Here is a 27,912-nt window from a genome sequence, read left to right on the forward strand (position 1 = left end):
TTATGTTTTATTTATAGAAAGCATTAAAGTGAGCTAGAAGAATTTGCTAGTTACTTTTCTGTTCCTACTACTATAGCATAAGCCCTCATCTTGTATATTCAGTGTCTCACTGACTAGCACAGTTTGTGTGCTATAAACAAAATAAATTCTAGGTCAAAACACTTAAAATTTCATCGGGAAGTCTCATGTGCTGAAGTGCTATGTTCCTATAGGACATCTCCAGTCATAGTAGCCTGCTGAAACTGAACACACTCTTACCCTAAACTTAAAATCCACATGCCAGTTCCTACTTTCCCATTCTTTCCTTGATGCTACTGCCATTTTATTGTCCTTCAGTTTACAAAAGTTTCCTCAAGATTCATTAAGTCACTGAATACTGAATACTGCTGTGATCGTTTTGTCTCAAATTTGTATACATAGTTTCCAGTCTACAAATGTTTTCATATTTCCCACTACTTTTGTTCATTACACCTACCTGAGAGGTGTCATTAGTATCATTTTTATGAGAGGTCACTGACATTCAAATAGGTTAAAGATTTTTTCCCAAGGTCCCATAACTAGTAAGCGGCAGAACCGGGATGCTAACACGTCTTTTGACTTCCACTTGGTGCCAGTAGGACTATGCAGCAGCTGCTTCCAGTGAAAAGTCAGACTCCCCTCGATTTCTCTCCAGAGTCATCACATTAGAATACGTCATCATTCTTTTATGCTTCTGGTGCTGCAGTATGGCTGCCACAAAAGTACTCAGTGTGTTCTATTTTTGAAAATGACCTCACTTATTACAACACTAAACCAAATAGCTGTTATTACAGTCCCACAGTTACTACTCCCCACATTTTTTCTTATCCTAAAATGTTTATTGTACATCTGTATTGGACAATCAAAATATATGAATATATTAAAGTCCCAGCATTACCTTTTCAAGTTCCAAAAGCAAAAGAAAACCCCACAACTCAAACTATTTTTCTCTAACTCTCCTTAAGAGTTTTGTATAGACCACAGAATATATATTTGGCCACAGCTTAACCTGAAATAATTCTTTAGTTTTTAGATAAACTTACTTTCAGAACATGAACTGATTTTTTGCAAATTCTAAGCTTTATTTTCTGTGCACTATACTACACTTGCTTGTTAAATGAATCATGCAAATTACCAGAATTAAACTCTGTAGCAGTAATTTACTTAGTACATAATTACTTTATTAATTATGGGATAAAAAATAAAATAATTCATTATGGGCACACGCAGGAGGTAATCACTTGCATACATCACTTCTTGTGGGGGAAACGGTGAGAGTTCAGTTTATAGTAGTACCTTATTTAAGTGGGTTGGCATTGCAAATAGTATTAATTTCTTCTATTCTGTTTGTCAAAAAGCTAAATATAAATGTATAAATTCAGCTCCTTCCAAGGAAGAAGAACAAAACAAGAATAAACTTTGTGGGGCAATAATTGTTGAATAAAAGTCACACATAGCTAACTACAGAAAAGCTGTAACTAAATATGCTGAGGATGAAGTCAGACATGGACTGAAAGACCAGTCACTAGAGCAATTAAGATCTGTGAGAAAAAAATTAGGTGGGTATAAATTATTTTTAAAATGTGAGAAAGAAGGGAGAAACAAACAAAAAAGAAGCCTAACTGGTCAATTAAATATGAGCTTAAGCCCAGAAAGAAAGGAAACAAGTGCGATGAAGTACCTGGAGAAATAGTTACATAACAGAGTCTTTTGGTCCTTTATGTGCTTAGTAATACTAATTAATATTTATGCTACAATTACTACGTGCTTAGTAATACTAATTACAATTTTTTTGTAAATACTTCTGTGATACAGAGTTTATTACTATAAGACATTCAATTAGCTAAACATGGTCATACACCACTACCTGAAAAAAACATTATTACAGAGAGAGAAAGCTGGAACTTTCCATCAACTTTCCACCTAGAGAAAAAAATTGGTCACCAGAATTATAAAGAGTATTGTATGGCTTGAAAGGGTATAGTCAATATACACCTGGCACATATGAAAAGGTATATTTTGAAAAGGTATATTTAATATATTTGTGACATAAGTTGGGGCTAATAAAAAGTTTAAGAAATTTTAATCTGAAACTGTAATCTAAGATTCCAGCTGCATGATACTAGAAAATATATTGTAACCCTCTTTGCTATTGATGATCTATTTCTAATTTATTTTCTTTTTATTAATGGCAGAATTTCTGCACATAACACATCAAAACTTATGCATCCTTAAACATTAAAAAAATACAAATGTAAGCAATATTTTGAAAATGCAGTATTTAATTATTAGATACATTAGGTGTGTTATATTAGTTATAACATTCAATTATAGAAAAATTATTTGTCTATTTATTCAGATTAAACAACTATTAAGGCTGAATGTGGTAACTCAACTGTAATCCCAGCACTTTGAGAGGCTGAGGCAGGTGGTTCGCTTGAGCCCAGCAGTTCAAGACTAGCCTGGGTAACAAGGCAAAACCTCATCTCTACAAAAAATGCAAAAATTATTGGAGCATGGTGACACAGGTCTATAGCCCCAGCTACTTGGATGGCTGTGCTGGGAGGATCACCTGATCCCAGGAAGCAGAGATTGCAGTGAGCTACGATTCCACCACTGCACTCCAGCCTGGGTGACAAAGTGAAACCCCATCTCAAAAATAAAAAAAATCAAAATGCTTCTTACATGAAAGACTATATTCAAGGTACTCCAGGACACACACAAATATGGTTATTGACCAACAGTGGCTCATGGTACACAGGAGCTTTAAATGATTATTTAAGCAACTAAATATAACAACTTCTGAAATTAGAATTTCAGAAAGTGATATAGGAACTTTAAGTGGATATTTAAAAAAAAACTATTCTGACAAAATTATGATGTTAAATTCTTACCATATTGGTATTAAGAGTCTTTGCTTTTAGAAGTGGTTATTTGTGGCAAAATACATGTTATTCAATTAGATGAAGTGTTTTACATAAACCCTTCATGGACAACTTATAAAACACACAGAAATCCCTTTGTAATACAAATGTTGAGAATGTAAATTTAAATTTCTACATTTGCATGATTAATATTTTTAAATCAGATACAGTCTTGTTATGTTATCCAGGCTGTTCTCAAATTCCTGGGCTCAAGCAATCCTCCGGCCCCAAACTCCCAAGTAGCAGGGACTACAGCTGCACACCCCCACACCCAGCTAGTTTTTACAGTGTAATATTATTTTTGTCTCACTACAGTACCAACAATATAAATGGAAAAGCAATCTCTCCTAAAAACTATATAGTACCAAAATAATAAGTGTCCAAGATAAAAAGCTATATGTTATGTGCTGTACAGATTTGCAACTAAAAGACACCAGGGAGATTCCATGATTACTACAAGTCATTTTGATTCATTGAATATTTATACAGGCATAAATATAATGAAAGTCATACAACTATGATTTAAAAGTCAAAGTATTCATATTTATCCAAATGAAGCTAAACTAAATTTATTTCTTCTTCTATTGAGGGGAGCATTTTCAAATGTGATTTTTCTCTCACTACATATTTTCCAGTTCATTTTTTTCAGTGCCCACCCTATTGTAGTACTTATCAATCTTTTGGTAACTAGTTACCAAAGTTAAACAATTTTTTTAATCAACTAGCCATATATCTATGTTTTTCTCTGACCAATTTTCCATTACCAACATAAAACAATGATAGGTAATCACTGCTAAATTTTAAAAATAAATACTATGTAAAACTAGATTCCGAGTGAGAAAATAATTTTACGAGAGACCACTTTACCTTAGTAGCAACAGTCAAGCCTTCATCTTCCGGTTTAGAGCATGAATCAACACACGGGTCATGTAAAACACTTTAGGGCAAAAAAAAAAAAATGAAAATAAGCAAGTTGATTTCTTTACAAAGTTTTTAAAGTGCTAGTTCATATTCAGGTTTCCCTTCCAAAATGCAAAAACACAATATGGTCTTTTTGTGTGTTTTGGAAAAGGTCAGCTAGCTGTATATTAAATAATGTTTCTTGATATAATTAAAATATGGCCTCTGTTTTAAAAATATACTTTAGTTACCTATTTCTGCTTCCACCTGTCTAAATCCATAAAATATTCAATGAAAACTGACCTTGAACTCCATAACAAATAATGACAGCCAATATGTTAGTAGAGCCTGATAATAATTTACCCTCAAAAATTATGTCTGAAAGTTGAACTTAAAATTCAATTAATAAATGACATAACTTTGCTACCTAAACTGGAAGACACCTGATGATCTAAAACAAGGTAGAAATATCCAATGTCTCTTGTCCATGATCTATCTCTGGTTAAAAGACTAATCCGTATCACTTCAAAATGGCAGTCTTGATTCCTCAGCAGGAAAACCATTGAAGAAGGTCCAATTGCTTTTCTTTCCCCTAAAACAGTACAGGGAATCCCCTGCAATATTTGAAATGCGTGAAAGCTAAATGTACAACAGTCAAATAACAAAGGTGTATGTTCTCATCGACAATACTCATCCCAGAAAGATTAAAACAGTACAATTATAAAATCCCATAATTTTCACTCTATAGGTCCTACCTTATTCAGGTCCACATAAACTAGCAAGCTCCTAAAAACATTCATAGACACTCAGACACCCAAGGAGAGAGACTGCTGGAAAAACAGAGTCCTGGTAGCTGTACCTCTATTTCCCTAAGTATTATCTAAATACCTTTCTTCCCATGGGTTCTCACTTCCAGATTTTATTTCTGCAGGGCTCCACAGAAGTCTCCAATCTTTTGATCTTCAGTCTATGAAAACAAGATTCCTGAAAGGATGACGTCAAATGATCAAAAGTAGAAACCCTCTCTATCCCTGCTCCTGAAAAACAAGCTAACTGGAGTCTCCAATACCAGCCCCCAGCATAGACACACTGTCAACTACTCAACTGAACTCCATGACTGATTTGCCAGCCAGTCATGCCCCTGACCCAGCTTACACAGACATGGGAAGGACATCAGTGAATTGGGAAAAGAGGCAGAATTCAGGAGACACATGCCCTAGGGAATGAATCTATATAGTTCAGCAATCTTCAGCCCCTTAGCACTCCAGGGTGTGAAACCACCCCTCTGTAACTCAGGATGAAAGTAGATAATACCCAAGCAACACCAGATTTACAAGAAAAAAACAAACAAGCCCATTCAAAAGTGGGTGAAGGATATGAACAGACACTTTACAGAACAAGACAAACATGAGGCCAACAAACATGAAAAAATGCTCATCATCACTGGTCATTAAAGAAATGCAAATCAAAACTACATTGAGATACCATCTCATGCCAGTTAGAATGGCGATCATTAACAAATCTGGAGACAACAGATGCTGGAGAGGATGTGGAGAAATAGGAACACTTTTACACTGTTGGCGGGAGTGTAAATTAGTTCAACCATTGTGGAAGACAGTGTGGCAATTCCTCAAGGACCTAGAAATAGAAATTCCATTTGACCCAGCAATCCCATTACTGGGTATATATCCAAAGGATTATAAATCGTTCTACTATAAGGACGCATGCACACGAATGTTCACTGCAGCACCGTTTACAATAGCAAAGACCTGGAACCAACCCAAATGCCCATCGATGATAGACTGGACAGGGAAAATGTGGCACATATACACCATGGAATACTATGCAGCCATCAAAAACGATGAATTCACATCCTTTGTAGGGACATGGATGAACCTGGAAACCGTCATTCTCAGCAAACTGACACAAGAAGAGAAAATCAAACACCGCATGTTCTCACTCATAGGTGGGTGTTGAACAATGGGAACACATGGACACACGGAGGGGAGCATCACACACTGGGGTCTGTTGGAGGGAAATAGGGGAGGGACAGCAGAGGGTGGGGAGTTGGGGAGAGATAGTATGGGGGGAAATACCGGATATAGGTGATGGGGAGGAAAGCAGCAAATCACACTGCCATGTGTGTACCTATGCAACGATCTTGCTTGTTCTTCATATGTACCCCAAAACCTAAAACAGAATAAAAAAAAGAAAGTAGATAATACCACATTTCTATCTGCTGTAAACACTTCTCCCAGTGTCTCAATATGTTTTAGCATTTTTCAATGAAAATCTTCAAGTTTGTCAGTTCTTGATAAAAAACAAAAAACAAATGAGAAGCAACCTATTTAGAACTCCCTTGAACCCTCTATTTAAATGTGCCTTTGTAGATAATTCCCAACATCTTGTGTCTTTCATCTTTATAATTTATCTTTATCAAACTTGTCAGAAATCCCAACATTCTGATCTCTTATTGAAGAGTCCATACTCCTATCCAATCCAGTGTAGTTTCTCTTCAAACATGGCCTTCTTCTGCTCATTCCATTCTTATCCACTTCCATTGGGTTCACAAGCTAATTCCATTCACATTCTATCCACTGGGTGCACCAGATTCACTCACTCTTTGTACTATTAAAACACACATGAATAGGATAAAAAAGGAAGGAAGAGTACTGGGATTTAAAATGAGTTCATGTTTCATTATTGCCACTTCCTGTGTCTAAAAAAAGCATCCTAATCTCTCTGAGTCTCAGATTCTCTATCTAGAGAATCTTTCACCAGCATGTTCAACACAGGTTAAAGTACTAGAGGCTATTTTAATTAGTCCTACGATTCCTAAAATTCTATAATTCTATGTGCTTTTGAGTCTATCTATAGGAAAACTGAGAGTACATAGCCAGCAGAATTCGATAAAATAACAGAGCAAAAGAAACAACAAGAAAAGCAGAAAAGACAGTTTTAATAAATCAAGACAAGATGATAGGAAAGTCATGGAATAAGAAACAAGACTAAATAAATAGAGTATTATGGAAGTAGGCAGAAATACTAGCCTAAAGGGAAAACTGAACTGGGAAGCCAAATAATTTCTCGCTAAAACTTGCCTAAACTTGATTTTGTAAAACTTACAGTCCTATGGCCAAAGCTAAGTAAGATTGGCACTAAAGCCTTTGATGGTAAAAATTAAATACTGGTTACCACTGAAATTGTCAAATTTATTAGGATAAACTTTTAGACTAACCACATTCTAACAATAACCTTAAATGATAGTTAACATATAACTAGATTTCTTACATCTAAATTAATTGGTTAATTTATTATCCTATTTTTGTTATGTCTAAATTAATCTGATTCAGACCTATACTTTGATCCAAGTGTTGCACGTATCTCTATCAATCTATGCTGAGGAGCAAGAGAAGGGATTTGGAAGCCAGGCAGGCAGACAGTCAAACTATGGGTCAGCTACTTTGTTAACTATGGGATCATGAGCCAATTAATCAACCACTTTAATCCATAGTTACCTATTTAATAAACAGTAAGTTATAGGAACACAGATGTTGTGATGGCTTTATGAGATGATAAATGCATAGCACATAACAGGGTTCTAGCCCAGAATACAATACTCAACAGATATTTCTTCCATTTATATTTTCTTAGTTAACATAATTTTGTAAATCTGTAAAATCCTACCTGACTGCAGATTCATCAGTACTTCTGGCATCTATTAAAGAAAAAGGTAAAATGCATTTTAAATCAATAGTAAATGTATAGAATATGAAAAGCATAAGAATGCATAGTGATGCATGCCTGTAATCCCAACTACTTGGGAGGCTGAGGCAGGAGAATCACTTGTGGAACCCAGAATTTTGAGATCAGCTTGGAAAATACAGCAAGACTCTGCCTTCATTTAAAAAAATGGTGCACACTTCTGTGAATGCTTTAGACCACTTTTTTGTTTTGTTATTATTATTTTTTTAATTATAGGACTGACACTTTGTTACAAGCATTCCTTTGGGAGTATACTGAGACTTTATTAGAAATAGCATTAATTATACCTGTTGGTAGGTAATTAATGCAGTAAGAACTCTTACTTCCCTTACTTTATATTTATTAACTGCAAAGAATAAATTTATCAAAATTTGATATCTACAAGTGAACTACAGTATATAAGTCATCCCAGCCAAACCTATGAGATTGACTAAAAATGATATTGTTAGCAGAACAGGTGTGATGAGTGAACAGTGTCAAAGAGCATGATTTCTGGACTTAAATATGAGGGGCAGTTAAAACAGAGTATACAGCAGAACCCCTTATTCACTATATGTGCAGAAAGACATACTGGACTTGTTTTTCTCTGCTCTCATGCCACCGCGACAGTAACCAACAAAGAAGGCTCCTGTTGCCAAACGTGTGGAGAGGTTTTCCCCACCAACAAGCAAGCAATCATTTCTGCAGATGACATAAGCTGAATGTCCTCTAATTCAATTCTAACACTCTATCAGCAGATAACATCAGATTCCACAGCTAAAGGGCTCAGTCCCATGAGACTGCTTCCCTACATCAGTCCTAAGTCAGAAACTCCAGAACTTCTGACCAACTGGCTTCAAATTGGGGTTCCCAGGACTTCCTTTTTGGGTTAAATTGAATTGCTAGAGTGGCTTGAAGTACCCAGAGAAACACACTTACCAGCTTACTATGAATGAAATTACAAAAGGTACAGAAGAGAGGCATAATGCCAAGTGTGGGAGAGGTAGCATGAAGATTCCATGCCCTCCAAGGGCACACCACCCTCCAGGAAACTCTATGTATTCAGCCATCTGGAAGCTCTCCACACTCAGTCCCTTTGGGTCTTTATGAAAGCTTCATTACCTAGGCATCACTGATTAAATAAATCACTGGTCATTGGTGACTGACAACCTTCAGTCCTTCTCTCTTCCCCAGAGTTTGCAGAGTAAGCCAGGAGATTTCTTGTTTTTTCTGGTGATCAGTCCCATCCTGAAGCTGCCTAGGGACTTCCAGCCATCAATCATTAGCAGACAAACATACATCACTTTGGAAATTCTAAAAATTTTAATAATTGTACACCAAGAAATGAGTAAAAGACCAAACAGATTTTATGTCTGCAGATTGATTTCTGTGGTTACAGCTACTAATAGTCAAGTGTATTCCAAAAATATTATATTGAAAACTCCTGAAATAAACAAGTCATAAGTTTTAATGTGCCAATCTGAGAAGTGCAATGAAACCTTGAGCTATCCCCCTCTATCCAGCCCAGGATGTGAACCGTCCTGCAGTGCATCCACACTGCATATGCTACCCACCCACTAGTCATCAACTGGGTCCCCTCCTGCACCCAGCCATCAACATCATTAAGGCCTGAAGATCTAGGATCACTCAAAGCTGGTGATCTTCTTTTCTGACTTAGAGTCAGGGGGTGAATAGTGGCCTAACACTGCATTACAAGGACTACGTTACTCACCTCACTTCACCTCATTACATAGGCATTGTATCACTTCACATCATCACAAGAAAAATGGTGAGAACTATACAATATATTTTAAGATACCACATTCAAATAATTTGTATTACGGCATATTATTATAATTTTATATTTTATTATTATTGCTGTTAATTTTTTACTGCACCTAATTCATAAATTAAACTTTATCATAGACATGTATATATAGGAAAAAACAGTGTGTGATTCAGTACTATTTGTGGTTTCAGGCATTCACTGGGGGTCTTGAAATGTATCTCCCACAGTTCTGGGGGAGCTACTGCACTTATTCTGTTGAACATAACACAGCCTCTATAGCTCTTCAGTTAAAACTGTTCAGTTTAGGATAAAACAACCTGTCACCAGAAGCCAGCAAAACACAGGAATCAGGCCAGAAACAGGTATCCTTGCAAAGACTTTCCAGCCGCCAGTGGAGAACAGCTCAAAGAGATCAATGTGTAACTCTGGCTAATACTCTTTGGGGAAGGTGCTGCGTGATCTACTTAGTTGTAGCTTTGTGCTCTGCCCTATGTTTAACAAGGCCCAAATTAACCTGCCATTTTACCTCCCACAGAAAGAACCACTGAAGGGTCACTCCTTTAATAGCTTATTCACTCAGAACCACACCTCACATTCAGAGAGAAGCTTAAGAAACACTGGGGAGGTGTGGCAGGCTGCCAGGCGGTATTACTTGATGTGAAAAATATATAGAAAAAAACTATCAATGCCCTCTTGCTACCAGAATGTGTCAATGCTTGCCCCTCTTTCCAGTAGGAGAAAAATAATCTTTTCACCTCACATAAATCAAAACAGTGTGACTCCCTTGCCATCCCTCATGACAAAGAATCTAGTTGTGAGTCATGTCATCATAATACACACTGTTGTCAAACTCATGCCTGAAAGGAAGAGGATCAGTGAGGACCATAAGTATTTACCTATAGCATTCACTGTCTGGTCTTATTTCCAGCTGAAGGTTAAGTGTGAAAGACTTTGTGATTCCAGTTTTATAAAGTACAACCTTTTGAACTTGTCCCCTTCCATTGCTAGAGAGTCTATCTGGAACCACCTCATAGAGCAAGATGCTCCAGTTTGTGCTGGGTGGTACTGCATGGTGTCATTTTCCTCAACCCTTTTCATTATGTGGCAAATATCTATACAAAGCATGTTTCCTAAGTATGTAAAGCATATGTCATCAGATCTTACAATGATAAAAAACAAAAGCAAAAGCAAGGACAAAGAACATCTTAAATGGCTACATTCAATTACAATGGAACTTTAATTTTTTAACTTCAAAAAGATAACCATTGTATTATTCCAACTATATGACTCTTCTGAAAAAAGTAAAACTATGCAGACAGAGTAAAGATCAGTGGTTGCCAGGAGTTGCTACAGAGACAGGGAGAGATGAACAGGCATAGTATAGAGAATTTTTAGGGCAGTGAAACTGTTCTGTTGATAATATTACAATAACAGATACATGTCATTATACATTTGTTCAAATTCACAGAATGTACCGCATCAAGAGTGAAGCCTGATGTAAACTATGCACTTTGAGTGATTATAATGTGTCAATGTGGGTCCGTCAGTTGTAACAAATGTACCACTCTGGTGGAAAACACTAATAATGGGGGAGGCTACATGTGTGGGAGGCATGTAACACATGAGAAATCTCTGTACCTCCCTCTCAATTTTGCTGTGAACCTAAAACTGCTCTAAGAAATAAAGTTATTGATTTATAAAAGATATTCATGGCTGGGCATGGTGGCTCACACCTGTAATCCCAGCACTTTGGGAGGCCAAGGTGGGTGGATCACCTGAGGTCAGGAGTTTGAGACCAGACTGACCAACACGGTGAAAACTTATCTCTACTAAAAATACAAAAATTAGCTGGGTGTGGTGACAGGTGCCTGTAATCCAGCTACTCGAGAGGCTGAGGCAGGAGAATCATTTGAACTCAGGAGGCAAAGGTTGCAGTGAGCTGAGATTGTGCCACTGCACTCCAGCCTGGGCAACAGAGTGAGATTCTGTCTCAAATAAAAATAAATAAATAAAATAAAATAAGAAAAAAAGCTATTTACTGTCTATGCATCCCAGGATCTCCAGAACAAAAAATAAAACACAAGATATTCACTGAACCCGTTATTGTGATATAGTTAAGCAATATACAGTGACCCTAAAGATCAGAGATTATTGAAGATCAAAAGTAACAGCATGTGGGCATTATTTCTCAAACTGAAGTATATAAAACAAATTAATTGCATGCTTAGCAAGAAAATATTGATAAAATGATTGAATATTTTATCTTAATGATTGTAAACAGGGATTTAGAACAATATGAAAACTAGATTATTCACGTAATCAAAATAAAAGACAATTTTTATTCTAATTTTAACTCAGAAATTATTATGCATATTTAATTTAACAATTTTACTGAAAGGTTAATGAGATAAGGGCAGATAATAATTACCTAATGCTGCTATGGTAACTTACATACAAATAGCTGTTAGTCATTAAGTGTCAAAAAAGTAACCAGCATTGCAACTTAACATGGATCATATGACAGAAACTAGTACCAAATTACCTTATCTTATAATATTATTTGTTATTAAAATGAAATTTTTAAACAACACCAAAAATTAAGTTGGGGCTGTAACTGTTGTGCAGGAAAAAATTCATATAGCAGGCAAGAGACTGCCAGCCTTGAAAAGGCCTGCATACAAAGCTGGCCCTTGGCTGGCATTTAGGAAATGACAATTGGGAGGGTTTCCACCATTCCCATAGAAGAGTGGCTCACCGTGTCTAAAGTGTTTATAGACTGTGTAGTTACTCTGAACAGCTGCTTTCCTTCTGGGAGTCTGGAACTGGGTACATGTGAGGGAGAGCAACCTCCATTAAAAAACTTGGGTACTTAGTCTCCAATGAGACTCTGATACTGGTAGATATCACTGCTCATGTGTTGTCAGGACATGAGGCTGGGGGAATTAAGCAGATCCCTAGAACTCCACAGGAGAGAACTCCTGGAGGCTTGTGCCTGGTTTCCTCCAGATTTGACCACATGCACCTTTCCCCTCTACTAATTTTGCTCGTACCCTTTCATTGTAATAAATTACAGATCTGAGTATGATTATTTGCTGAGTCCTGTGAACCACCAAACCTGGGGGTGGTCTTGGGAACCCTTGAGACAAATGCATCATATGAGATTTTTATTAAGTTGATATGATATATGTGGCTGTAATCATATGGTTATTTCACAGAATAACATTCCCTAATCTGTTTTTCTTTTCTTTTTTTCTTTATGTTTGACTTGGAGATTCTTGTATTTCTATATCTATCATCTAATTGAATAAAGTCATAAAAGGAATGAATAAAACAGTGATGTCAGAAAATAATGTGAAATAAGCAGCAATCCTATTTTAACCAGAATAAAAAATAGAGTCTTGATGAATCATGATATGTTCTACAATATAAATATTTCTAGAAAAAAAAATGAAAGGTGGTCAATTTTCTGCAACTCAACTGGGCTTAATTCCATTTTATAATAGTTGTGCAGGCACAGTTATTATTTTATAATAATTGTGTAAGAATCTGTAACACAACTTGTGCTTCTCATGAAGAAATTGTTTTTCCGTCTTCTGTGCTCAGTAGCTATCTTCAAAAAATAATCTGCTATTTGTATGGGTGCATGCTGGTTCAGTTTTACAGTTCTTATTGCCATTTATTTATGGTACCACAAAGGGATTGCTGAGTTCCTGGTTCTAAAGATGGTTACTTTCTTAGTGACACAAATCAATATGTAATACAGTTCACCCTCAAACAGCAAGGGTTTGAACTGCAGGGCTTCACTTATTGCAGATTTTCTTCTGCCTCTGCAACCCAGAGACAGCAAGGGCTACCTCTCCTCTTCATCCTCAGCCTAATCAACCTGAGGATGATGAAGATGAAGACCTTTGTCAGGATCTACTTATGCTTTATGAAAAGTCAACATATTTTTTCTGATAATTTTCTTTCTAATGGCTTCATTTCTCTAGCTTACTTTATTGTAAGGACACAGTATATAACAATGCAGCCTAACAAAATAGCTGATCAACTGTTTATGTTATCAGGAAGGCTTCCGGCCAATGATGGGCTATCAGTAGCTAAATTGGGGGAATCAAAAGTTATACTCAGATTTTCAACTGCACAGGGATCAGAGTCCCTAACCCCCACATTATTCATGGTCAACTGTAATTATTTGTTTTACTAAATACAATCTATTATAAATTACTTATTTACTAAATACAAACAATTTATTATAAAAACAAAATAGAAGAGCCATTTGTATAACGAGTCCAATTTGTTATTATGTGACTGTAGAGGAAACATACAACATTCTAATATAAAAATCTTTTTCTTATTTATGAAAAAATATTAGATAGGATTTTAGGGATTGTAATTAAGTGAATGATATTTTTCAGACAATAATGTTTGAGATTATAAATTAGCTACAACTACCTTCTTAAATATATCATAATTCCAAGTTAACGAAGTTAAATTTAAAAAATTAATTTACATGTATGTATATACATATATTCACATGCAATTTACACATATTTTTAAACTGGTCTTTTTAGATAAAAACTACTTTAATCTTACATCTGATCTTTTTATTTTTATTAAGAATAGGACCACCAAGAAAAATGAAAAATTCACTATCAGAAGTCTTACCTGGGTTGTGATTTGCAAGTATCTCCTTTTTACATTCCTTAATTTTGTGTAGAATTCTATGTATAGAAAAGTAATAAATCAAATTGTGATTTTAATAGATAAATAAAACATATTTACCAAACAAATTCCATTTTAGGCAATATCACAGCTAATATCAGAATTTTAATATCCCACACACTATAAATATTTAAAACAATTATTAAGATTCTAATTAAAAAAAATAAAGGTGAAGTACTCATAAATGGAGGAAGCATAGCTCAGTAAATCAACTATAGTCAGCTGGACATAGTGCAAAGTGTCCTGCACTCAGGATAAGTCCTTGCTCTGTAATTAAGAGGTATTTTGGGCCGGGCGCGGTGGCTCACGCCTGTAATCCCAGCACTTTGGGAGGCCGAGGCGGGTGGATCACTAGGTCAAGAGATCGAGACCATCCTGGTCAACATGGTGAAACCCTGTCTCTACTAAAAATACAAAAAATTAGCTGGGCATGGTGGCACATGCCTGTAATCCCAGCTGCTCAGGAGGCTGAGGCAGGAGAATTGCCTGAACCCAGGAGACGGAGGTTGCGGTGAGCCGAGATGGCACCATTGCACTCCAGCCTGGGTAACAAGAGCTCCATGATTTCTTCTAAAAAATAAGGATTTTGCTACCTTACTTCACTAGGTTGTTAGGAAGATGTAATGAGATTACATGTTTAAAAGTTCAGAGAAACAGTAAAGCACTGGAATAATTTATTCTTGAACTTTATTGCTCAAACTATTTTAGAATCCCAAATAAAGCTTGATGTGTGTTTTTCCATAGGGTTGAATATTCAAACGTTTCAGTTTTTGGAAAATGTTATTAAGTGCTAATTTTGGTTATTAGCTGTATTCACTGTGGCTTGTAATTCAGGGCATTTAATTAATTCATAATTATAACTAAATTTATATATATATGTGTATGTGTGTGTGTGTATATATATATATATATATATATATATATATATATAATTAAAACAGATTACCTTGTTGTCCCCCAACACCGAGCTCATCAATCACACCAAGGGCAGAAAACTAATAGATGTCAAAACCTAGCTTGCACTACTATCACTCCTTCTTTACCTCCTCAAACTCTGAGCCAGCTGATCTGTGCTAGGATGCTGGATCTCCATGGTCCTCTCCAACTAACATACAAGACAAAACCCCACTTTTATTGATTTTCAGTTCCATGATCTCCTTCATAGAACTGAAAGTTTTCCAAGTACATTTCCAAAACATGTACTAACAACATGTAACATCCCATTATTACTCAGCTCTGCTTTCATTTCATAGATCACCAAACATCAATAGTTTTATAGTGATAATCACAATTTCAATACTGTGTCTCTCCTGTTTTGGTTTGACTCACACTGCTTCCTTGTAGCTAGTCAAAAAATAGTCAAACGACCTTTCAGAGACTATGCAAAATGTGGAATGCTTTAAGAATTTTCATGCCATCCCTGGGCAGCAGCCATGCTTATCTGCTCTGTATTGATCCAATTTTAAAATATGTGCTGCTGAAATAAGTACCAAGCCCTGTTTGATACATGGATACTCATGAGTCATGGATGAGGCTTAGCTCTGTTAAATCCAACCCACTTACTTTAGATTCAGATAATTGTATTGAATGGCTTCCTGTGAGGTAGAATTTTAAAATATATTTAAAACTTGAGGAAGAGATGCAAGTAGCCTGGGAGATTTTCATTATTATAGAGACACATTACTTGTGGGGCCAATTGCTAGTTGGTTCCCACTACTCTGTGGAAAGATAAGATGGAACCTTCTGCTATCTAACCAAAGCTGCTGCACACAATGTAAAAAAGCCTTAAGGTACAGATCTGATTGCAAAAGGGAAAGGGAACTCTGTTCTCTTTCTGCAAAATTATTTTAACATCTCTGACTGTTGAGAACAACCCCACTAATATTTATTAGAGAAAAGACAAACGAGGGTCTCAAAGAACAACTTACCATGAAGGCCTATGCTAAGCCCAGATAACAGGTGGGCTCCAAATAAGGTTTTTAGTGTAGGGGGAGCATCAATTTACTCAATATTTGTGTGGGTAAAGCTAGGAGGCCTAGCTGCCAGAGGAGGGTGCTGGGAACAATGGCTGATCATAAGTACATAAACTAATAAACACCATAGCTTTGAGCACTATGCATGAATCACCATGAAAACTGAGGGATCTGAATCAATGCAGGCATCCTGGTGGCAAAGGTCAATCATTATCAGATTGCAGGATGAGTTACAATGGCCACAATACAGTAAGTAAATCCATGGAAACAACAGCATGATTACAGCGGCCTTTTCCCCCTTCTGACTTGTAAAGAAAGATTGCCTTCCTTGGACTTAGGAAACCCCTTAGCTCCTTGGAAAATTCAAAGAATGAAGACACAGATGATAGCCCCAGGGGGCAATACAAGATTTTCTGCTAAACGGAACATTTCAAGACCTAATAATTAATTTAAAAAGGCAGGCAAGGCATGGTGGCTAACACTTTAAGAGCCCAAGGCAGGAGGATTACTTGAGCTCAGGAGTTCAAGATCAGCCTGGGCAACATAGTGAAACCTTATCTCTACCAAAAAAAAAAAAAAAAAAAAGGAAAAGAAAAGAAGTCAAAGATGTGGCTCTGTTTTTATCCAATGAATGGGGATTATACTTAGAATAAAATGAAAAACTTTGAGATCCCTAAGGATAAAAGTCTTAAAAGTCCTGAAAAAATTCTTACTCTCTACTTCCAACTAATCTAGCCTTCTGCTTGATTTCTGGATAAAAAGTAGTCTAACTCATTGCTATTTCAATCTATCTGAACCAAACTATGAACTCTCACCTAATGTATAAGATGCAATAATTGCAATTATTTTAAACTTCAATTTAGTATTAACTGGCCTTTTAATATAAACACTTACTTTGTTGAACCACGAGAAATAGCATAATCTTCTGCATCTTTCCCAAAAATATCTTCAGCAAAGAGCTTAACATTATGCTTAAGTAGGATTTTGACCATATCTGGTGTGCCATGCTTTGCAGCAACCATGAGGACTGTTCTGAAATAACAAAGAAATAACCACTCAAGAACTTTAATAAAGACATTTTTAAACAGCTAGTTCAATACAATTTACCAATATAATATCTGTCCTGTCAGTGTAGCTGTAATAATCATTTACATGGACTAGTTTATGTCAATAAGCCCATCCTGGGTGCTCAAGTGTTCATCTTTGTAAATTATCACCAAGGCTAAAAGAAAGAGACAACAAGAAAGCCTCTTGTCCCATTGGGGTATGACATAATACAAGTTGCTAACATATAGTCCTTTGATGGCTAAGAAACTGTGCTGAGGTCACTTATCTAAAGTAGGCAAAGATTGAAATAAAGATTTCCACATTGCTTTTCCAGTGTGATACACTGTAATTTAAATCAGCTAGGGGTCAGAGAAGAGCTATCTGCAGGCTGAAAACAACAACAACAACAACAATAATGGCAATACTAGTAGTCATAAACTAAAAGTCCATACTTTAAAAATTAATAAAACTGTCCATGTACAGTGGCTTATGCCTGTAAACCCAACACTTTGGGAAGCCGAGGTGGGTGGATCACGAGGTCAAGAGATTGAGACCATCCTTGCCAACATGGTGAAACCCCGTCTCTACTAAAAATACAAAAATTGGCTGGGCATGGTGGCCCACACCTGCATTCCCAGCTACTTGGGAGGCTGAGGCAGGAGAATCGCTTAAACCCAGGAGGTGGAGGTTGCAGTGAGCCGAGATTGCACCACTGCACTCCAGCCTGGCAACAGAGTGAGATTCTCTCTCTCTCAAAAATAATAATAATAATAATAATAATAATAATAATATAACCAATATAAAATCATTTAGCCAATATAAGATTACAGGACCAAAAACATCATATTATAAATAACAAACACTCTATAAGAGAAGATGAATTCTACTACATACTGTTCTCTATGTTGCTCAATCCAAATATTAGCTTTTCTACCTGATTGTATTGATATTTTTAACTATATGCCAATAATTATGTTAATCTTCTTATTAATACGTCTGACTTGAGTGACTGTTAACACTCTAGAACACTGAGGTTTTTATTAAAAAAAAAAAAAAGGAGAAGAATAATTACTGTACCGTCCGCTGTTGTCAACCACATTTATATTTGCATGGTTTTTTAACAAACATATCATCGCTTTCTGAATCTTCCAACATATAGCATTAAGAAGTGGTGTCATTCCTTCCTATAAAAGAGCAGAAAAAAATAATAATTCACAAAATTACGTTTAACTGAACTGAAAATCTTCTCTACGACGCTTTGGACTTCAACATACAACACAGAAAAGAAGTAAATGAAAAGCAGCCCCTTCCTTCTCACTCCTCTGTGCTTTCTGATGTGCTGTTCTTTGTCTTGCAAACACCCTTCCTCTGCCTCCCTGCATTAATGGTGGTTATCGCCAAAACTCACTTTGAACATTTTAACCGGTCCCAAGAATCCTTGCACTATCATAGCACTTAGCATGGCATATTATAATCATTTTGTTGCTTCCCACTGAAATCAAGAGCTTCTTGAGAGCAAGGCCTGTGTCTTTTGTCTCTGTAGCCCCAAAACCTAAGACATAGTAGCAAATACTTTGTTTTTTATATAAATTAATGATCTAAGTTATTATCTCTAAAGCAGTGTTTCTTAAACTATATTCCAAAGAATATTTGCTTTACCAGAAGCATTACACCCCAAGAGAAAGACTCCATGACCATCTCCACTTGAGAAGTATTACAAAACTGTATTTTATGTCCAATAATCAAGAAATCTCTTGAATTTTACCTAATCCCCATTTGACAATACTTTTTGTGGCAAACATTAACATTTGAGTAATAAACAGTTTCAGAAATATAGTTGCCAGAGCTTCCCAATACAGGCGGAGGTTTCCTCTGGGTGGTACAAACTTGCTTGATCCATTTCTATCATGGTGTCAGGATCCCAGATGCCAATGTCAGGTACTCCTGCTCCAAATGGGTCAATAAGAAAATGAGCTCTGAATTAAGAGAGATTGGCATCAAATGCACTTATTTTCCTTATTATTAAATAGTCCATTTTCTTTTCCTAATACAAGAGAATAAGTTATTAGCTTAAGTGTTAGAAAGCTCAGTATGTTCTGTGTAAGAGGGATAAGTTTAAAAAGCTTAAAAATAATTATTTAAATCTCAGTAAGAAATTCTATTCTCCTTTGGGAGGCCGAGGCGGGTGGATCATGAGGTCAAGAGATCGAGACCATCCTGGCCGACATGGTGAAACCCTGTCTTTACTAAAAATACAAAAAATTAGCTGGATATGGTGGCACACCCCTGTAATCCCAGCTACTTGGAAGGCTGAGACAGAAGAATCACTTGAACCCAGGAGGTGGAGGTTGTGGTGAGCTGAGAATGCGCCATTGCAATCCAGCCTGGGCAACAAGAATGAAACTCTGCCTCAAAAAATATATATATATATATAAAATAGAAATTCTATTCTCAATTATAATGGTAATCCTGGGACCCCAATGCAATTCTATTTTTAAAATCCATGTTTATTGGTTTCCATTTAAATGGCTATTTAAAATTATTTTTTATTTTAGGCAAAATATAAATCAGAAATAAAAATACAATGGCTTATCAGTAGAAGTTCTCATATTGATCCATATGGATCATTTCTATCATAATAAAAGCCAATAAGTCACTTGCATTTTTTAAGGAAGATTGCTGAGGAGAAAGATGTAATGTCTGTAATATTCATAAACTATCCAACTACAGCCAGGAATAACCTAAAAAGGTTTCCAGGCATTCTTATGGGCTGATGATTATTTGTGGTATATATAAAGAAAAAGAGTTTTAAAAATTCTAAATTCTAAAATTCAACCCCATAACTGACAGATTTATATAATCTATAGACTACCTATTGTAAGCAAATACATGCTGACTTAAAAACCTTGACATCTTTATCAAAATATACTATGACATAGGAGTTGTAAACTCAAATATTAACAAGGACTCAGGAAGGTTACCTATGTAAGGGAAGAACTGAGGTGGGCACAGTCACTGACTGGAGACTACATGCCTTCTATAAAGGGGCAACCTCTGCACAGCAGACCAAACATGATAGAAACTCAGGGGACACCAGATTTGATTTTTTAAGACAAGCCTGAAGTCCAGATTTCTGCACGAGTCTTCTAAATTTTACATATTGACTCAATTTATAGAGACAAACAAACAAATCTGTGTACCACATTAGAATATAGCCCTTGTGTTTTTATATTTGATATGAATGTGTTAGTGAATGGTTATGTATAATTTAAGTATTTGCATGTAAAACATTTTATTTATCTAGTATCATATGTTGCCAGGGTCCCTCCTCCCACAGACCCCAGCTGCAATGGATGAATAAATGCAATCAGATACAAATTTCCAGTGAATGAGTGAGCTAAGGAGTCATGAGCCACTCACAGAGAGAGATCACAGCTACACGACCCTGACTAGTTCACCCTCTCCCCATTTATTCAGTACAGGTTTAATAACAGAGGCTCTAAGTTAACACTACGAGTTAAGCTCTAAGTACAGAAAGATTAAAGGTCAGGTTCTGAGCCCAAAGCAAACACCATTAGAGGGTAATCTCCCTGGTCAACTTCCCCCCAAGAGGGCCATTTGGCTCAAAGTTTAGTTTTAAGACCACATAAGTAAACAAGTTATTCAGATAAACTCCCCCACATAGCCTGGTCATTTGTTTTTCTTATTAACTAACAGTAAAGGGGATTTAGGCTGCCTTCATCTGAAACGTCTACTAAAACTATACAAATTTCTTGGCCCTCCAAGAAGGTTTGTGACTATATTCTATAACTTTCTCTAATATTTTTTCCTTAATATTTTTGCCACTGCCCTGAGTGAATTCCCACAATATGTTTTACCAAAGAACCAGGCCCTCATAAATAATAAAAATTGCTAAAAAGACTCATTAATACTTGCTTCCAGAATTTTTCCAACATTTATTCATTCAAAATCTATTTGTATAAAAATTTCCCAGATTGTTAACCCAATGGATAATTTATTCAAGGACTGCTAAAACTAAATTATTAAAAGAATTCCTATCTGTATTCTTATTAACTTTATGAATTTCAGTGTTTAAAACTGACATCCTGATTATGCTAAAGCTCTATAAATTTAACAGATATACTGAGATAGTTCATCATACATCTTCAACTGAAAAAAAAATGTTTAGGATTTGCTACTATTCTACTTGAGAAAACCCAACTTGTAATGAACATATGTTGACACATAATCACCTGCATGGTGACAAAGGGACATGAAATCATGAAAGGGTCAGCCTCTACTTATTGAAAGATTACTCATGAGCAAATTTCTAAAGACTCTCTGAATGGCAGTGAATGATTAATGGTAGGATTTCAAAAGTGTATCCGAACCTTGAGGTTTTTTGTTTGTTTGTTTGTTGCTGTTATTATTGTTGGAGACAAGAGTCTCACTATGTTGCTCAAGCTAGACTCAAACTATTATGCTCAAGCTTGGACTACAGGAACATGCCACTGTGCTCAACTGCAAGAAAACATTTTTAAACACGTTCAGGCCTTATTAGATCTATTACATCAAAATCTTCAGTGGAAAGCCTACAATTTTAGACTTTTAACAAAATTTCCTCAGGTCACTATAATGCACAATTCTGAGAATTAGTGCAGCAGACAATCACTTCAGTCTCATCTCTCACCCACATCACTAATTCCCTTTATCAGTTGGAGATGTGGCCAAAAAGAGAAAAGAGTAAGAGATAGAGTCATTTATTAAAACTCCAGTTAATTTTCCTGGGTATGGGTATAACAGGGAGAAGTAAACTCAAAACCCAACTTGATTTTGCTATTTATGAGCTCCTTATCTCCCACCTTCCCACCAAGACCTTCTAGATTTGAGAGGAGACTTTAGACTGTCATCTAAGTGGCTGTTTCTGCCAGGATGGGTAATAAGTCAGTTAATAATTTATTCCACATTCTACAGAAGTGTTTCTCACTTTGTCACCATGTATTCACTGCCAATCTGGTTTCCTCACAGTCCTCCTAAAATTAATCTCTAGGCAAGTTTCAACTCACTCTCTTTTTCAAACAAAAAATTATTAGACCCAAAGCTAAAGAGCACCTTGTCTCAACACATAAACCGGAAGAACAACAAACTAAGCAAACAAACAAACAAACAAACAAATCTCTTCTTGGCATTTTTCCCTCATTACCTAATTTCCAAGTGACTTGAATATTTCTGATTGCTCTCCCTTTCCCTATCCATTTTTCCCTGTTAAGCCTTGCCATTGAGAGATAATACATCAGTTTTTTAGAAAATCAGCAGCAGCAGCAAGATGTCTATTTACTGTAAGTTGCTTTAGTTTTGTTTGAGTTTTAAGATAAAGCTTATTTCCAGGGCATATTTTCTTTCCCGTGTTGTTTTACACTAAATAGGTAAAAAATCATAACCCTGCATAGAAAAAAATTGAAAAGGTTTTGCCTTTAACAAATTCAGAAGTATTTTCCAAAGGGCATTTTAAAAACCTGTGCCCTTTAAGGCTTCTTTAAAAGGATCTATATTTAAAATAAAGTCTTAGACAATTAAGTCAATTCAAAATAACTTAATTTGCATTTGTATTCAGGGAATGCCTGAGCTTCCAAATATGAAAAATTGACCCTTACCTATGGCAATGTCAAAAGAAATCTTTTGAAAAGAAAGTTGATTGATCTCTACCTGGTCCGATGCATCAATATCTACATGATAGGAAAGCAGTAGTTCTATCAGTGACGTTCTGTCCTGCCCCGCAGCATAAAAGAGAGGAGTGCGCTGGAATATATCCCGAAGATTTGGATTGGCGTTGTGCGTCAAAAGAAGACTGGCACAAGTATAATGCCCCCAAATCACAGCCTGTCCAAATTAGATCAAGAAATAAATTGTAAGTTCTAAGAATTCAAAATACACATTCCACTGGTTTCACCAACTAGTTACACTTAAATGAGATAAATTTACTTTAATTCTACATATGTAAATCAAATCCATGTCATGCTGAAAAAGTTGGCTACTATATACCAGCATCAAAGGCGTCCTGCATTGCTCGTCACAGCTGTCAACCTCGCAACCTCTGTTTAGCAGAAGCGTGACCACTTTCACATGGCCATGTTCACAGGCCCAATGTAGAGGAGTTCTGTGAGAGTAAGAGGACTTTTTAGGAAATTGTAGTGCAATATCTCAAAACATACAAGCATTCAATTGTAAACATTTAATAGCATGCTTTTCCTCTGTTTTCAAAACAAATATTTTTTTGAAGAAAGTACAATACTTATTAGCTCTTATTGCTCACTACCTTGATGAAATCAGCAGCCTATTTGAATAGAAAAAGCTCAGTCTTTGGATTCAGTTCAACTAGGGCTTGAGTCCTAATTTAAACTCTGTCACCAACTATTGCTTTGCCTTTCTGTGCCTCAACTTCCTCATTAATCAAGTAAAGATGACAATAGTAACTATCACAATTGTGATGCTTAAATGAGAAACTAGGTAAAGTATTCAGAATAGTTCCTACAACAACTCAATAATTGTTAGATTTTTGTTTTGTGAGACAAAACTCTTTTGCCCAGGCTGGAGGGCAATGGTGTAATCATACCTCACTGTAGCCTAGAACTCCTGGGCTCAAGTGATCCTCCATCCCCAGCCTCCTGAGTAGCTGGGACTACAGATGTGCACCAGCATGCCCAGCTATTCATTTAAAAATTTTGGCAGAATAAGATTCTCACTTTGTTGCCCAGGCTGGTCTCAAACTCCTGGCATCAAGTGATCCTCCCACCTCAGCCTCCCAAAGTTCTGGGATTACAGGTGTGAGCCACTGCATCCAGCCAGATATTATAATTATCACTATTAGTACTACTTAACAAAAACATTTTAATTAAGTAAAATAATACAATTATACCTACTTTGCAGGATGACTTAAAGAGTAGGTCACATTTTAAACACCTATGACATTGGAATGTCACTTATAATTCATGATTTATTACAACTATAACTGGTAGCATTTAAAAAATTATCATATTGATGGGCCGGGCGCGGTGGCTCACGCCTGTAATCCCAGCACTTTGGGAGGCCGAGGCGGGTGGATCACGAGGTCAAGAGATCGAAACCAACCTGGTCAACATGGTGAAACCCCGTCTCTACTAAAAATACAAAAAATTAGCTGGGCATGGTGGCGCGTGCCTGTAATCCCAGCTACTTGGGAGGCTGAGGCAGGTGAGTTGCCTGAACCCAGGAGGCGGAGGTTGCGATGAGCCGAGATCGCGCCATTGCACTCCAGCCCGGGTAACAAGAGCGAAACTCCATCTCAAAAAAAAAAAAAAAAAAAAATTATCATATTGATATATATCACAATCCATGATATATAACACAATCCATGAGACAGGGTACACTAAGTAGAATATGATATACTCAGCAGGTCTAGGGCAGTTCTAGGCATATAACTGGCACTTAAATACATTTTAGTTCTTAAAGGTACTACGGGGAAAGAGCCCTGAAATAACAATAATACATTTTTTAAACAAATTAATTCTTTGATTTTCAAACAATGTGAAGCCAAAAAAAACCTCATAATTTAAATGAATATGTATAGCTCATGTTATTCAATACTTATTTTTACAAAACATATGCAAATAAGACCTCCCAATGATTAATACTAGTATTTAAGACTGATAAACTTATGAAAGGGCAGTTAAATGTTATCTTCTGCTATTTTCTAACTTCAGAAATGCTTTTGTTTGAAAGGTGGGAGACAAAGTTTCAATGAGATTATGTCCTAATATTCCCATTTTAAATATCTCAGCTTGTGTCGCAAGGGCAGGTAAACATGAAGTTTTTAATAACGGAAGAGTCTTGAGAAATAGAACATGTTACGTACAGGTACTCTGCTTCATAACAGGTATTCAAGTTATGTTTGATGAATAAATGAAATAAAAGAATGGATAAATACAGTTGATGAGTTCAATATTTTTAAGTTAACTCCTATAAAGCAATATTTTTACAATAGTAATTATATTTGCTATTGTTAAAGAATACAATTAAAATGAAATGATTAATCTATCATTGTTTGCATAAATTGAATGAAACTACATATAAGTAAAATATATGTACAAAATAAAATATATACCTAATAACATTTGGAAACACGGATAAAAACATTCCCTTTTTATTTCTGAGGAGGCTAAAAATTTAAAGAAGATAACAACACACACAATAATAATAATGTTAAAAAATAGAAAGTGAGAAATTATTTTTATCTGTGCAAGATTCATATTTCTCTCTTCCCAAAGATTATTCCATTAATAATAAACATTTATTCTAAGTTTTGTACATGTTCAATGCAGCAATTACAGATAAGGAAAAGGATAAAAAACTGCTTATAATGCAAATGATCAGAAACCCCAAATTTGATGATACTTTGTAAACATTTTTTGGCAAAACAAGACCATAGTATGTTTGTGTGTATGTATAATCAAACTATTTTTTTTTTATCACTGGCTACAACAGAATACATCTTTGCACATCAACGTACTACTATATCTATTGTCACCTTCAATATTGAGGTCACATATTATTCCATCCTATGGATTCAACTGAATTTATTTATAGAATCCATTCTATGGACTCTTTATAAAATAAGTGCTGTGAAAAATAAAATGCATGTATCTCTATTTCCAAAGAGCATTTTAGTATAATGGAGTTGACGGGTAAAGGGCATACACTAAAATCACCTATGAATAACTACTATAGATATATCTCTGGTTATTTTCTTCTTCGTTATTTATATGGGAACAGGCTGAGGCTTCTGGCTTCTGCCTCAGCACTTGTGGGGTCTCCAACCCACACTCCTTATACACTTAACTTTGTGAGTTAAATCAATCAAATTTTTCACCAACCGCTCCCGCCAGGGAATTATGAGGGATGGAAAGCAGTTGGAGAAGGTGTCTTTGATATTTTAAGTTAAAACAAGCAGAGTTGCGAAAGTGGCATCTTTAAGACTGATAAAACTGGAGATTTTTAGCACAGAAACCTGATTGTATGAGGTAAATATCAGAGGATTTAGAAGAGCATAGGACCAAGCTACAGAGAGACAACGATTCTTAGCCTTAAAGACTGTCTAGACAAGACTTTTTTTTTTTTTTTTTTTTTGGACGGAGTTTCGCTCTTGATACCCAGACTGGAGTGCAATGGCGCGGTCTCGGCTCACCGCAACCTCCGCCTCCTGGGTTCAGGCAATTCTCCTGCCTCAGCCTCCTGAGTAGCTGGGATTACAGGCACGCGCCACCATGCCCAGCTAACTTTTTGTATTTTTAGTAGAGACGGGGTTTCACCATGTCGACCAGGATGGTCTCGATCTCTTGACCTTGTGATCCACCCGCCTCGGCCTCCCAAAGTGCTGGGATTACAGGCGTGAGCCACCGCTGGGAGGGTGCCTGACGCCCTCCAAGGCCCGTCCCAGGGCCTACGGGGAAGCCAGGCCTGAGGACTCCCTCCCATCCCGGGCTGAGCTCCGGCTACCTGTAGCGAAAGTCCTGGGCATTCAGATCTTCGCTTCTGAGTGCCAGGAAGCGCTCCACCTTAGTGACTTTGCCCTGGGCAGCCGCCTTGTGGATACCCTCCACGAACTCATCCTGGTCCCTGCGGCGCCGGAACTGAAACCACTTATTCATCATGGTGGTGACTTCTCAGACCCCCAGCCACTGGCTCCTGAGCCGGGGCAGCTCCCTGTCACCTCGTTACCGCCCCCACACCGCAGACCCAGCCCTCGCCCCAAACCCCGGATCCAACCCAAACCCCCGATCCAACTCCCAATCCGCGATCCTAAATCTGAGCTCTAGCTCAGAATCCGCGATCCAGCTCGGTCCACCACAGCCTTTCAGCAGCGACACTCGCAGCCTCCGAACTCTCAGACCGAGTGAGCCTCACAAAGCCTTCGGGCTCGCGCCTGCGCCGCGGGGGCCGTTTGGTGTGCGCCTGCGCCGCGGGGGCCGTTGGGCTCCCGGAAGCCGCTCCCAGGCAGGCGGCGCGCGATGGCAGGTGCGGTTGCAGCTCTGGGCGACGCCGCTGGGCTCGCGGGTTCTTCTGGGCTCGCCGGGGCGGCCCCAGGAACGCAGGTGCAGGGTCGCAGGTGCAGGATCTCAGGTGCAGGATCGCAGGTGCCGGAACGCAGGTGCAGGGTCGCAGGTGCAGGATCTCAGGTGCAAGAACGCAGGTGCAGGGTCGCAGGTGCAGGATCTCAGGTGCAGGAACGCAGGTGCAGGGTCGCAGGCGTGCCTCCCGCCCGGCCTGAGGAGGAGGGCCTGTCTGGCCCTGCCGCTCGGCCAGCATCTCCTCGGAAAGGAGATCAGGTGCGGGCACGGGCACTCCGCGGCCACCGACGTGGCTTCGCGTTGGCCGGGCTTCAGCACTGAGGCTCCGGCCCTGGAGTCTGTGTGGTTAGTGTCAGGTCGCTGGCCTAGCCCCCACAGTGAGGGACGGCGGGCGCTGGGCGTTGAACAGGGGCTGGCACGAGGCTGAGGCTGGCTCCCGCTCTCCTGCAGCTGCGCAGTGGACGGCCCGAATGAGCTGCCGGGGGACGTCCGGCCCTGGTGTCCGCGTCACTGGGGGCTCAGGCAGGCTCAGAGGTCGCCATCTCTGCTGCCGAGTGCCCTGTGCAGGCGGCAGCTGCAGCTGAACCCACGGCAGAGGCTGGCCCCAGACGGCCTGAGAGTCGCCCAGTGCACCGCCTAGGGTCCATCTTCCTTGGCCCCGCCCAGAGCGCGGGGTCCGGGCGCTGGGCACT

The 27,912-nt window shown here is 37.6% G+C and overlaps 2 protein-coding genes and 1 non-coding gene across 7 annotated transcripts in view; all 3 read right to left on the bottom strand.

Moving 5' to 3' along the window:
- The window catches only part of LOC105709615 (ankyrin repeat domain-containing protein 18B-like), a 65,826-nt gene extending 61,402 nt beyond the window's left edge, over positions 1-4,424 (bottom strand). For all 3 annotated transcript variants that reach the window (XM_064373511.1, XM_064373510.1, XM_064373512.1), the window contains exons 1-2: positions 4,270-4,424; positions 3,810-3,879 (exon numbers count right to left, since the gene is read on the bottom strand). In XM_064373511.1, the coding sequence (XP_064229581.1) occupies positions 3,810-3,879; positions 4,270-4,331 (132 nt within the window). In that variant the 5' untranslated portion in view covers positions 4,332-4,424. The remainder of the gene's footprint in view (positions 1-3,809; positions 3,880-4,269) is intronic.
- Positions 4,425-4,749: 325 nt separating this feature from the next.
- On the bottom strand, positions 4,750-26,273 carry LOC105710287 (putative ankyrin repeat domain-containing protein 19). 3 transcript variants are annotated; one of them, XM_064373516.1, is made up of 10 exons: positions 25,258-26,273; positions 23,160-23,274; positions 22,824-22,997; positions 18,195-18,301; positions 16,965-17,102; positions 14,041-14,096; positions 7,530-7,560; positions 5,991-6,032; positions 5,328-5,480; positions 4,750-4,826 (listed from the first exon to the last, which is right to left on the bottom strand). In XM_064373516.1, the coding sequence occupies exons 1-9, from the start codon at positions 25,287-25,289 to the stop codon at positions 5,441-5,443; spliced, it is 735 nt and encodes a 244-aa protein (XP_064229586.1). In that variant the 5' UTR covers positions 25,290-26,273; the 3' UTR covers positions 4,750-4,826; positions 5,328-5,440. The 3 variants fall into 3 exon arrangements, with proteins under 3 accessions (XP_064229586.1, XP_064229584.1, XP_064229585.1); XM_064373514.1 differs by lacking the exons at positions 4,750-4,826; positions 5,328-5,480 and having other exon boundaries at positions 5,494-6,032; XM_064373515.1 differs by lacking the exons at positions 4,750-4,826; positions 5,328-5,480; positions 22,824-22,997 and having other exon boundaries at positions 5,494-6,032.
- Positions 15,481-15,587, bottom strand: LOC135273882 (U6 spliceosomal RNA). The gene has a single exon (XR_010341671.1). It is a non-coding gene; the product is annotated as a U6 spliceosomal RNA (small nuclear RNA).
- Positions 26,274-27,912: the final 1,639 nt, after the last annotated feature.

The sequence above is a fragment of the Aotus nancymaae genome, unplaced genomic scaffold (assembly GCF_030222135.1).
Source record: "Aotus nancymaae isolate 86718 unplaced genomic scaffold, 86718_ANA_hifiasm-v0.15.2.pri h1tg000009l, whole genome shotgun sequence".
Lineage (NCBI taxonomy): Eukaryota > Metazoa > Chordata > Mammalia > Primates > Aotidae > Aotus > Aotus nancymaae.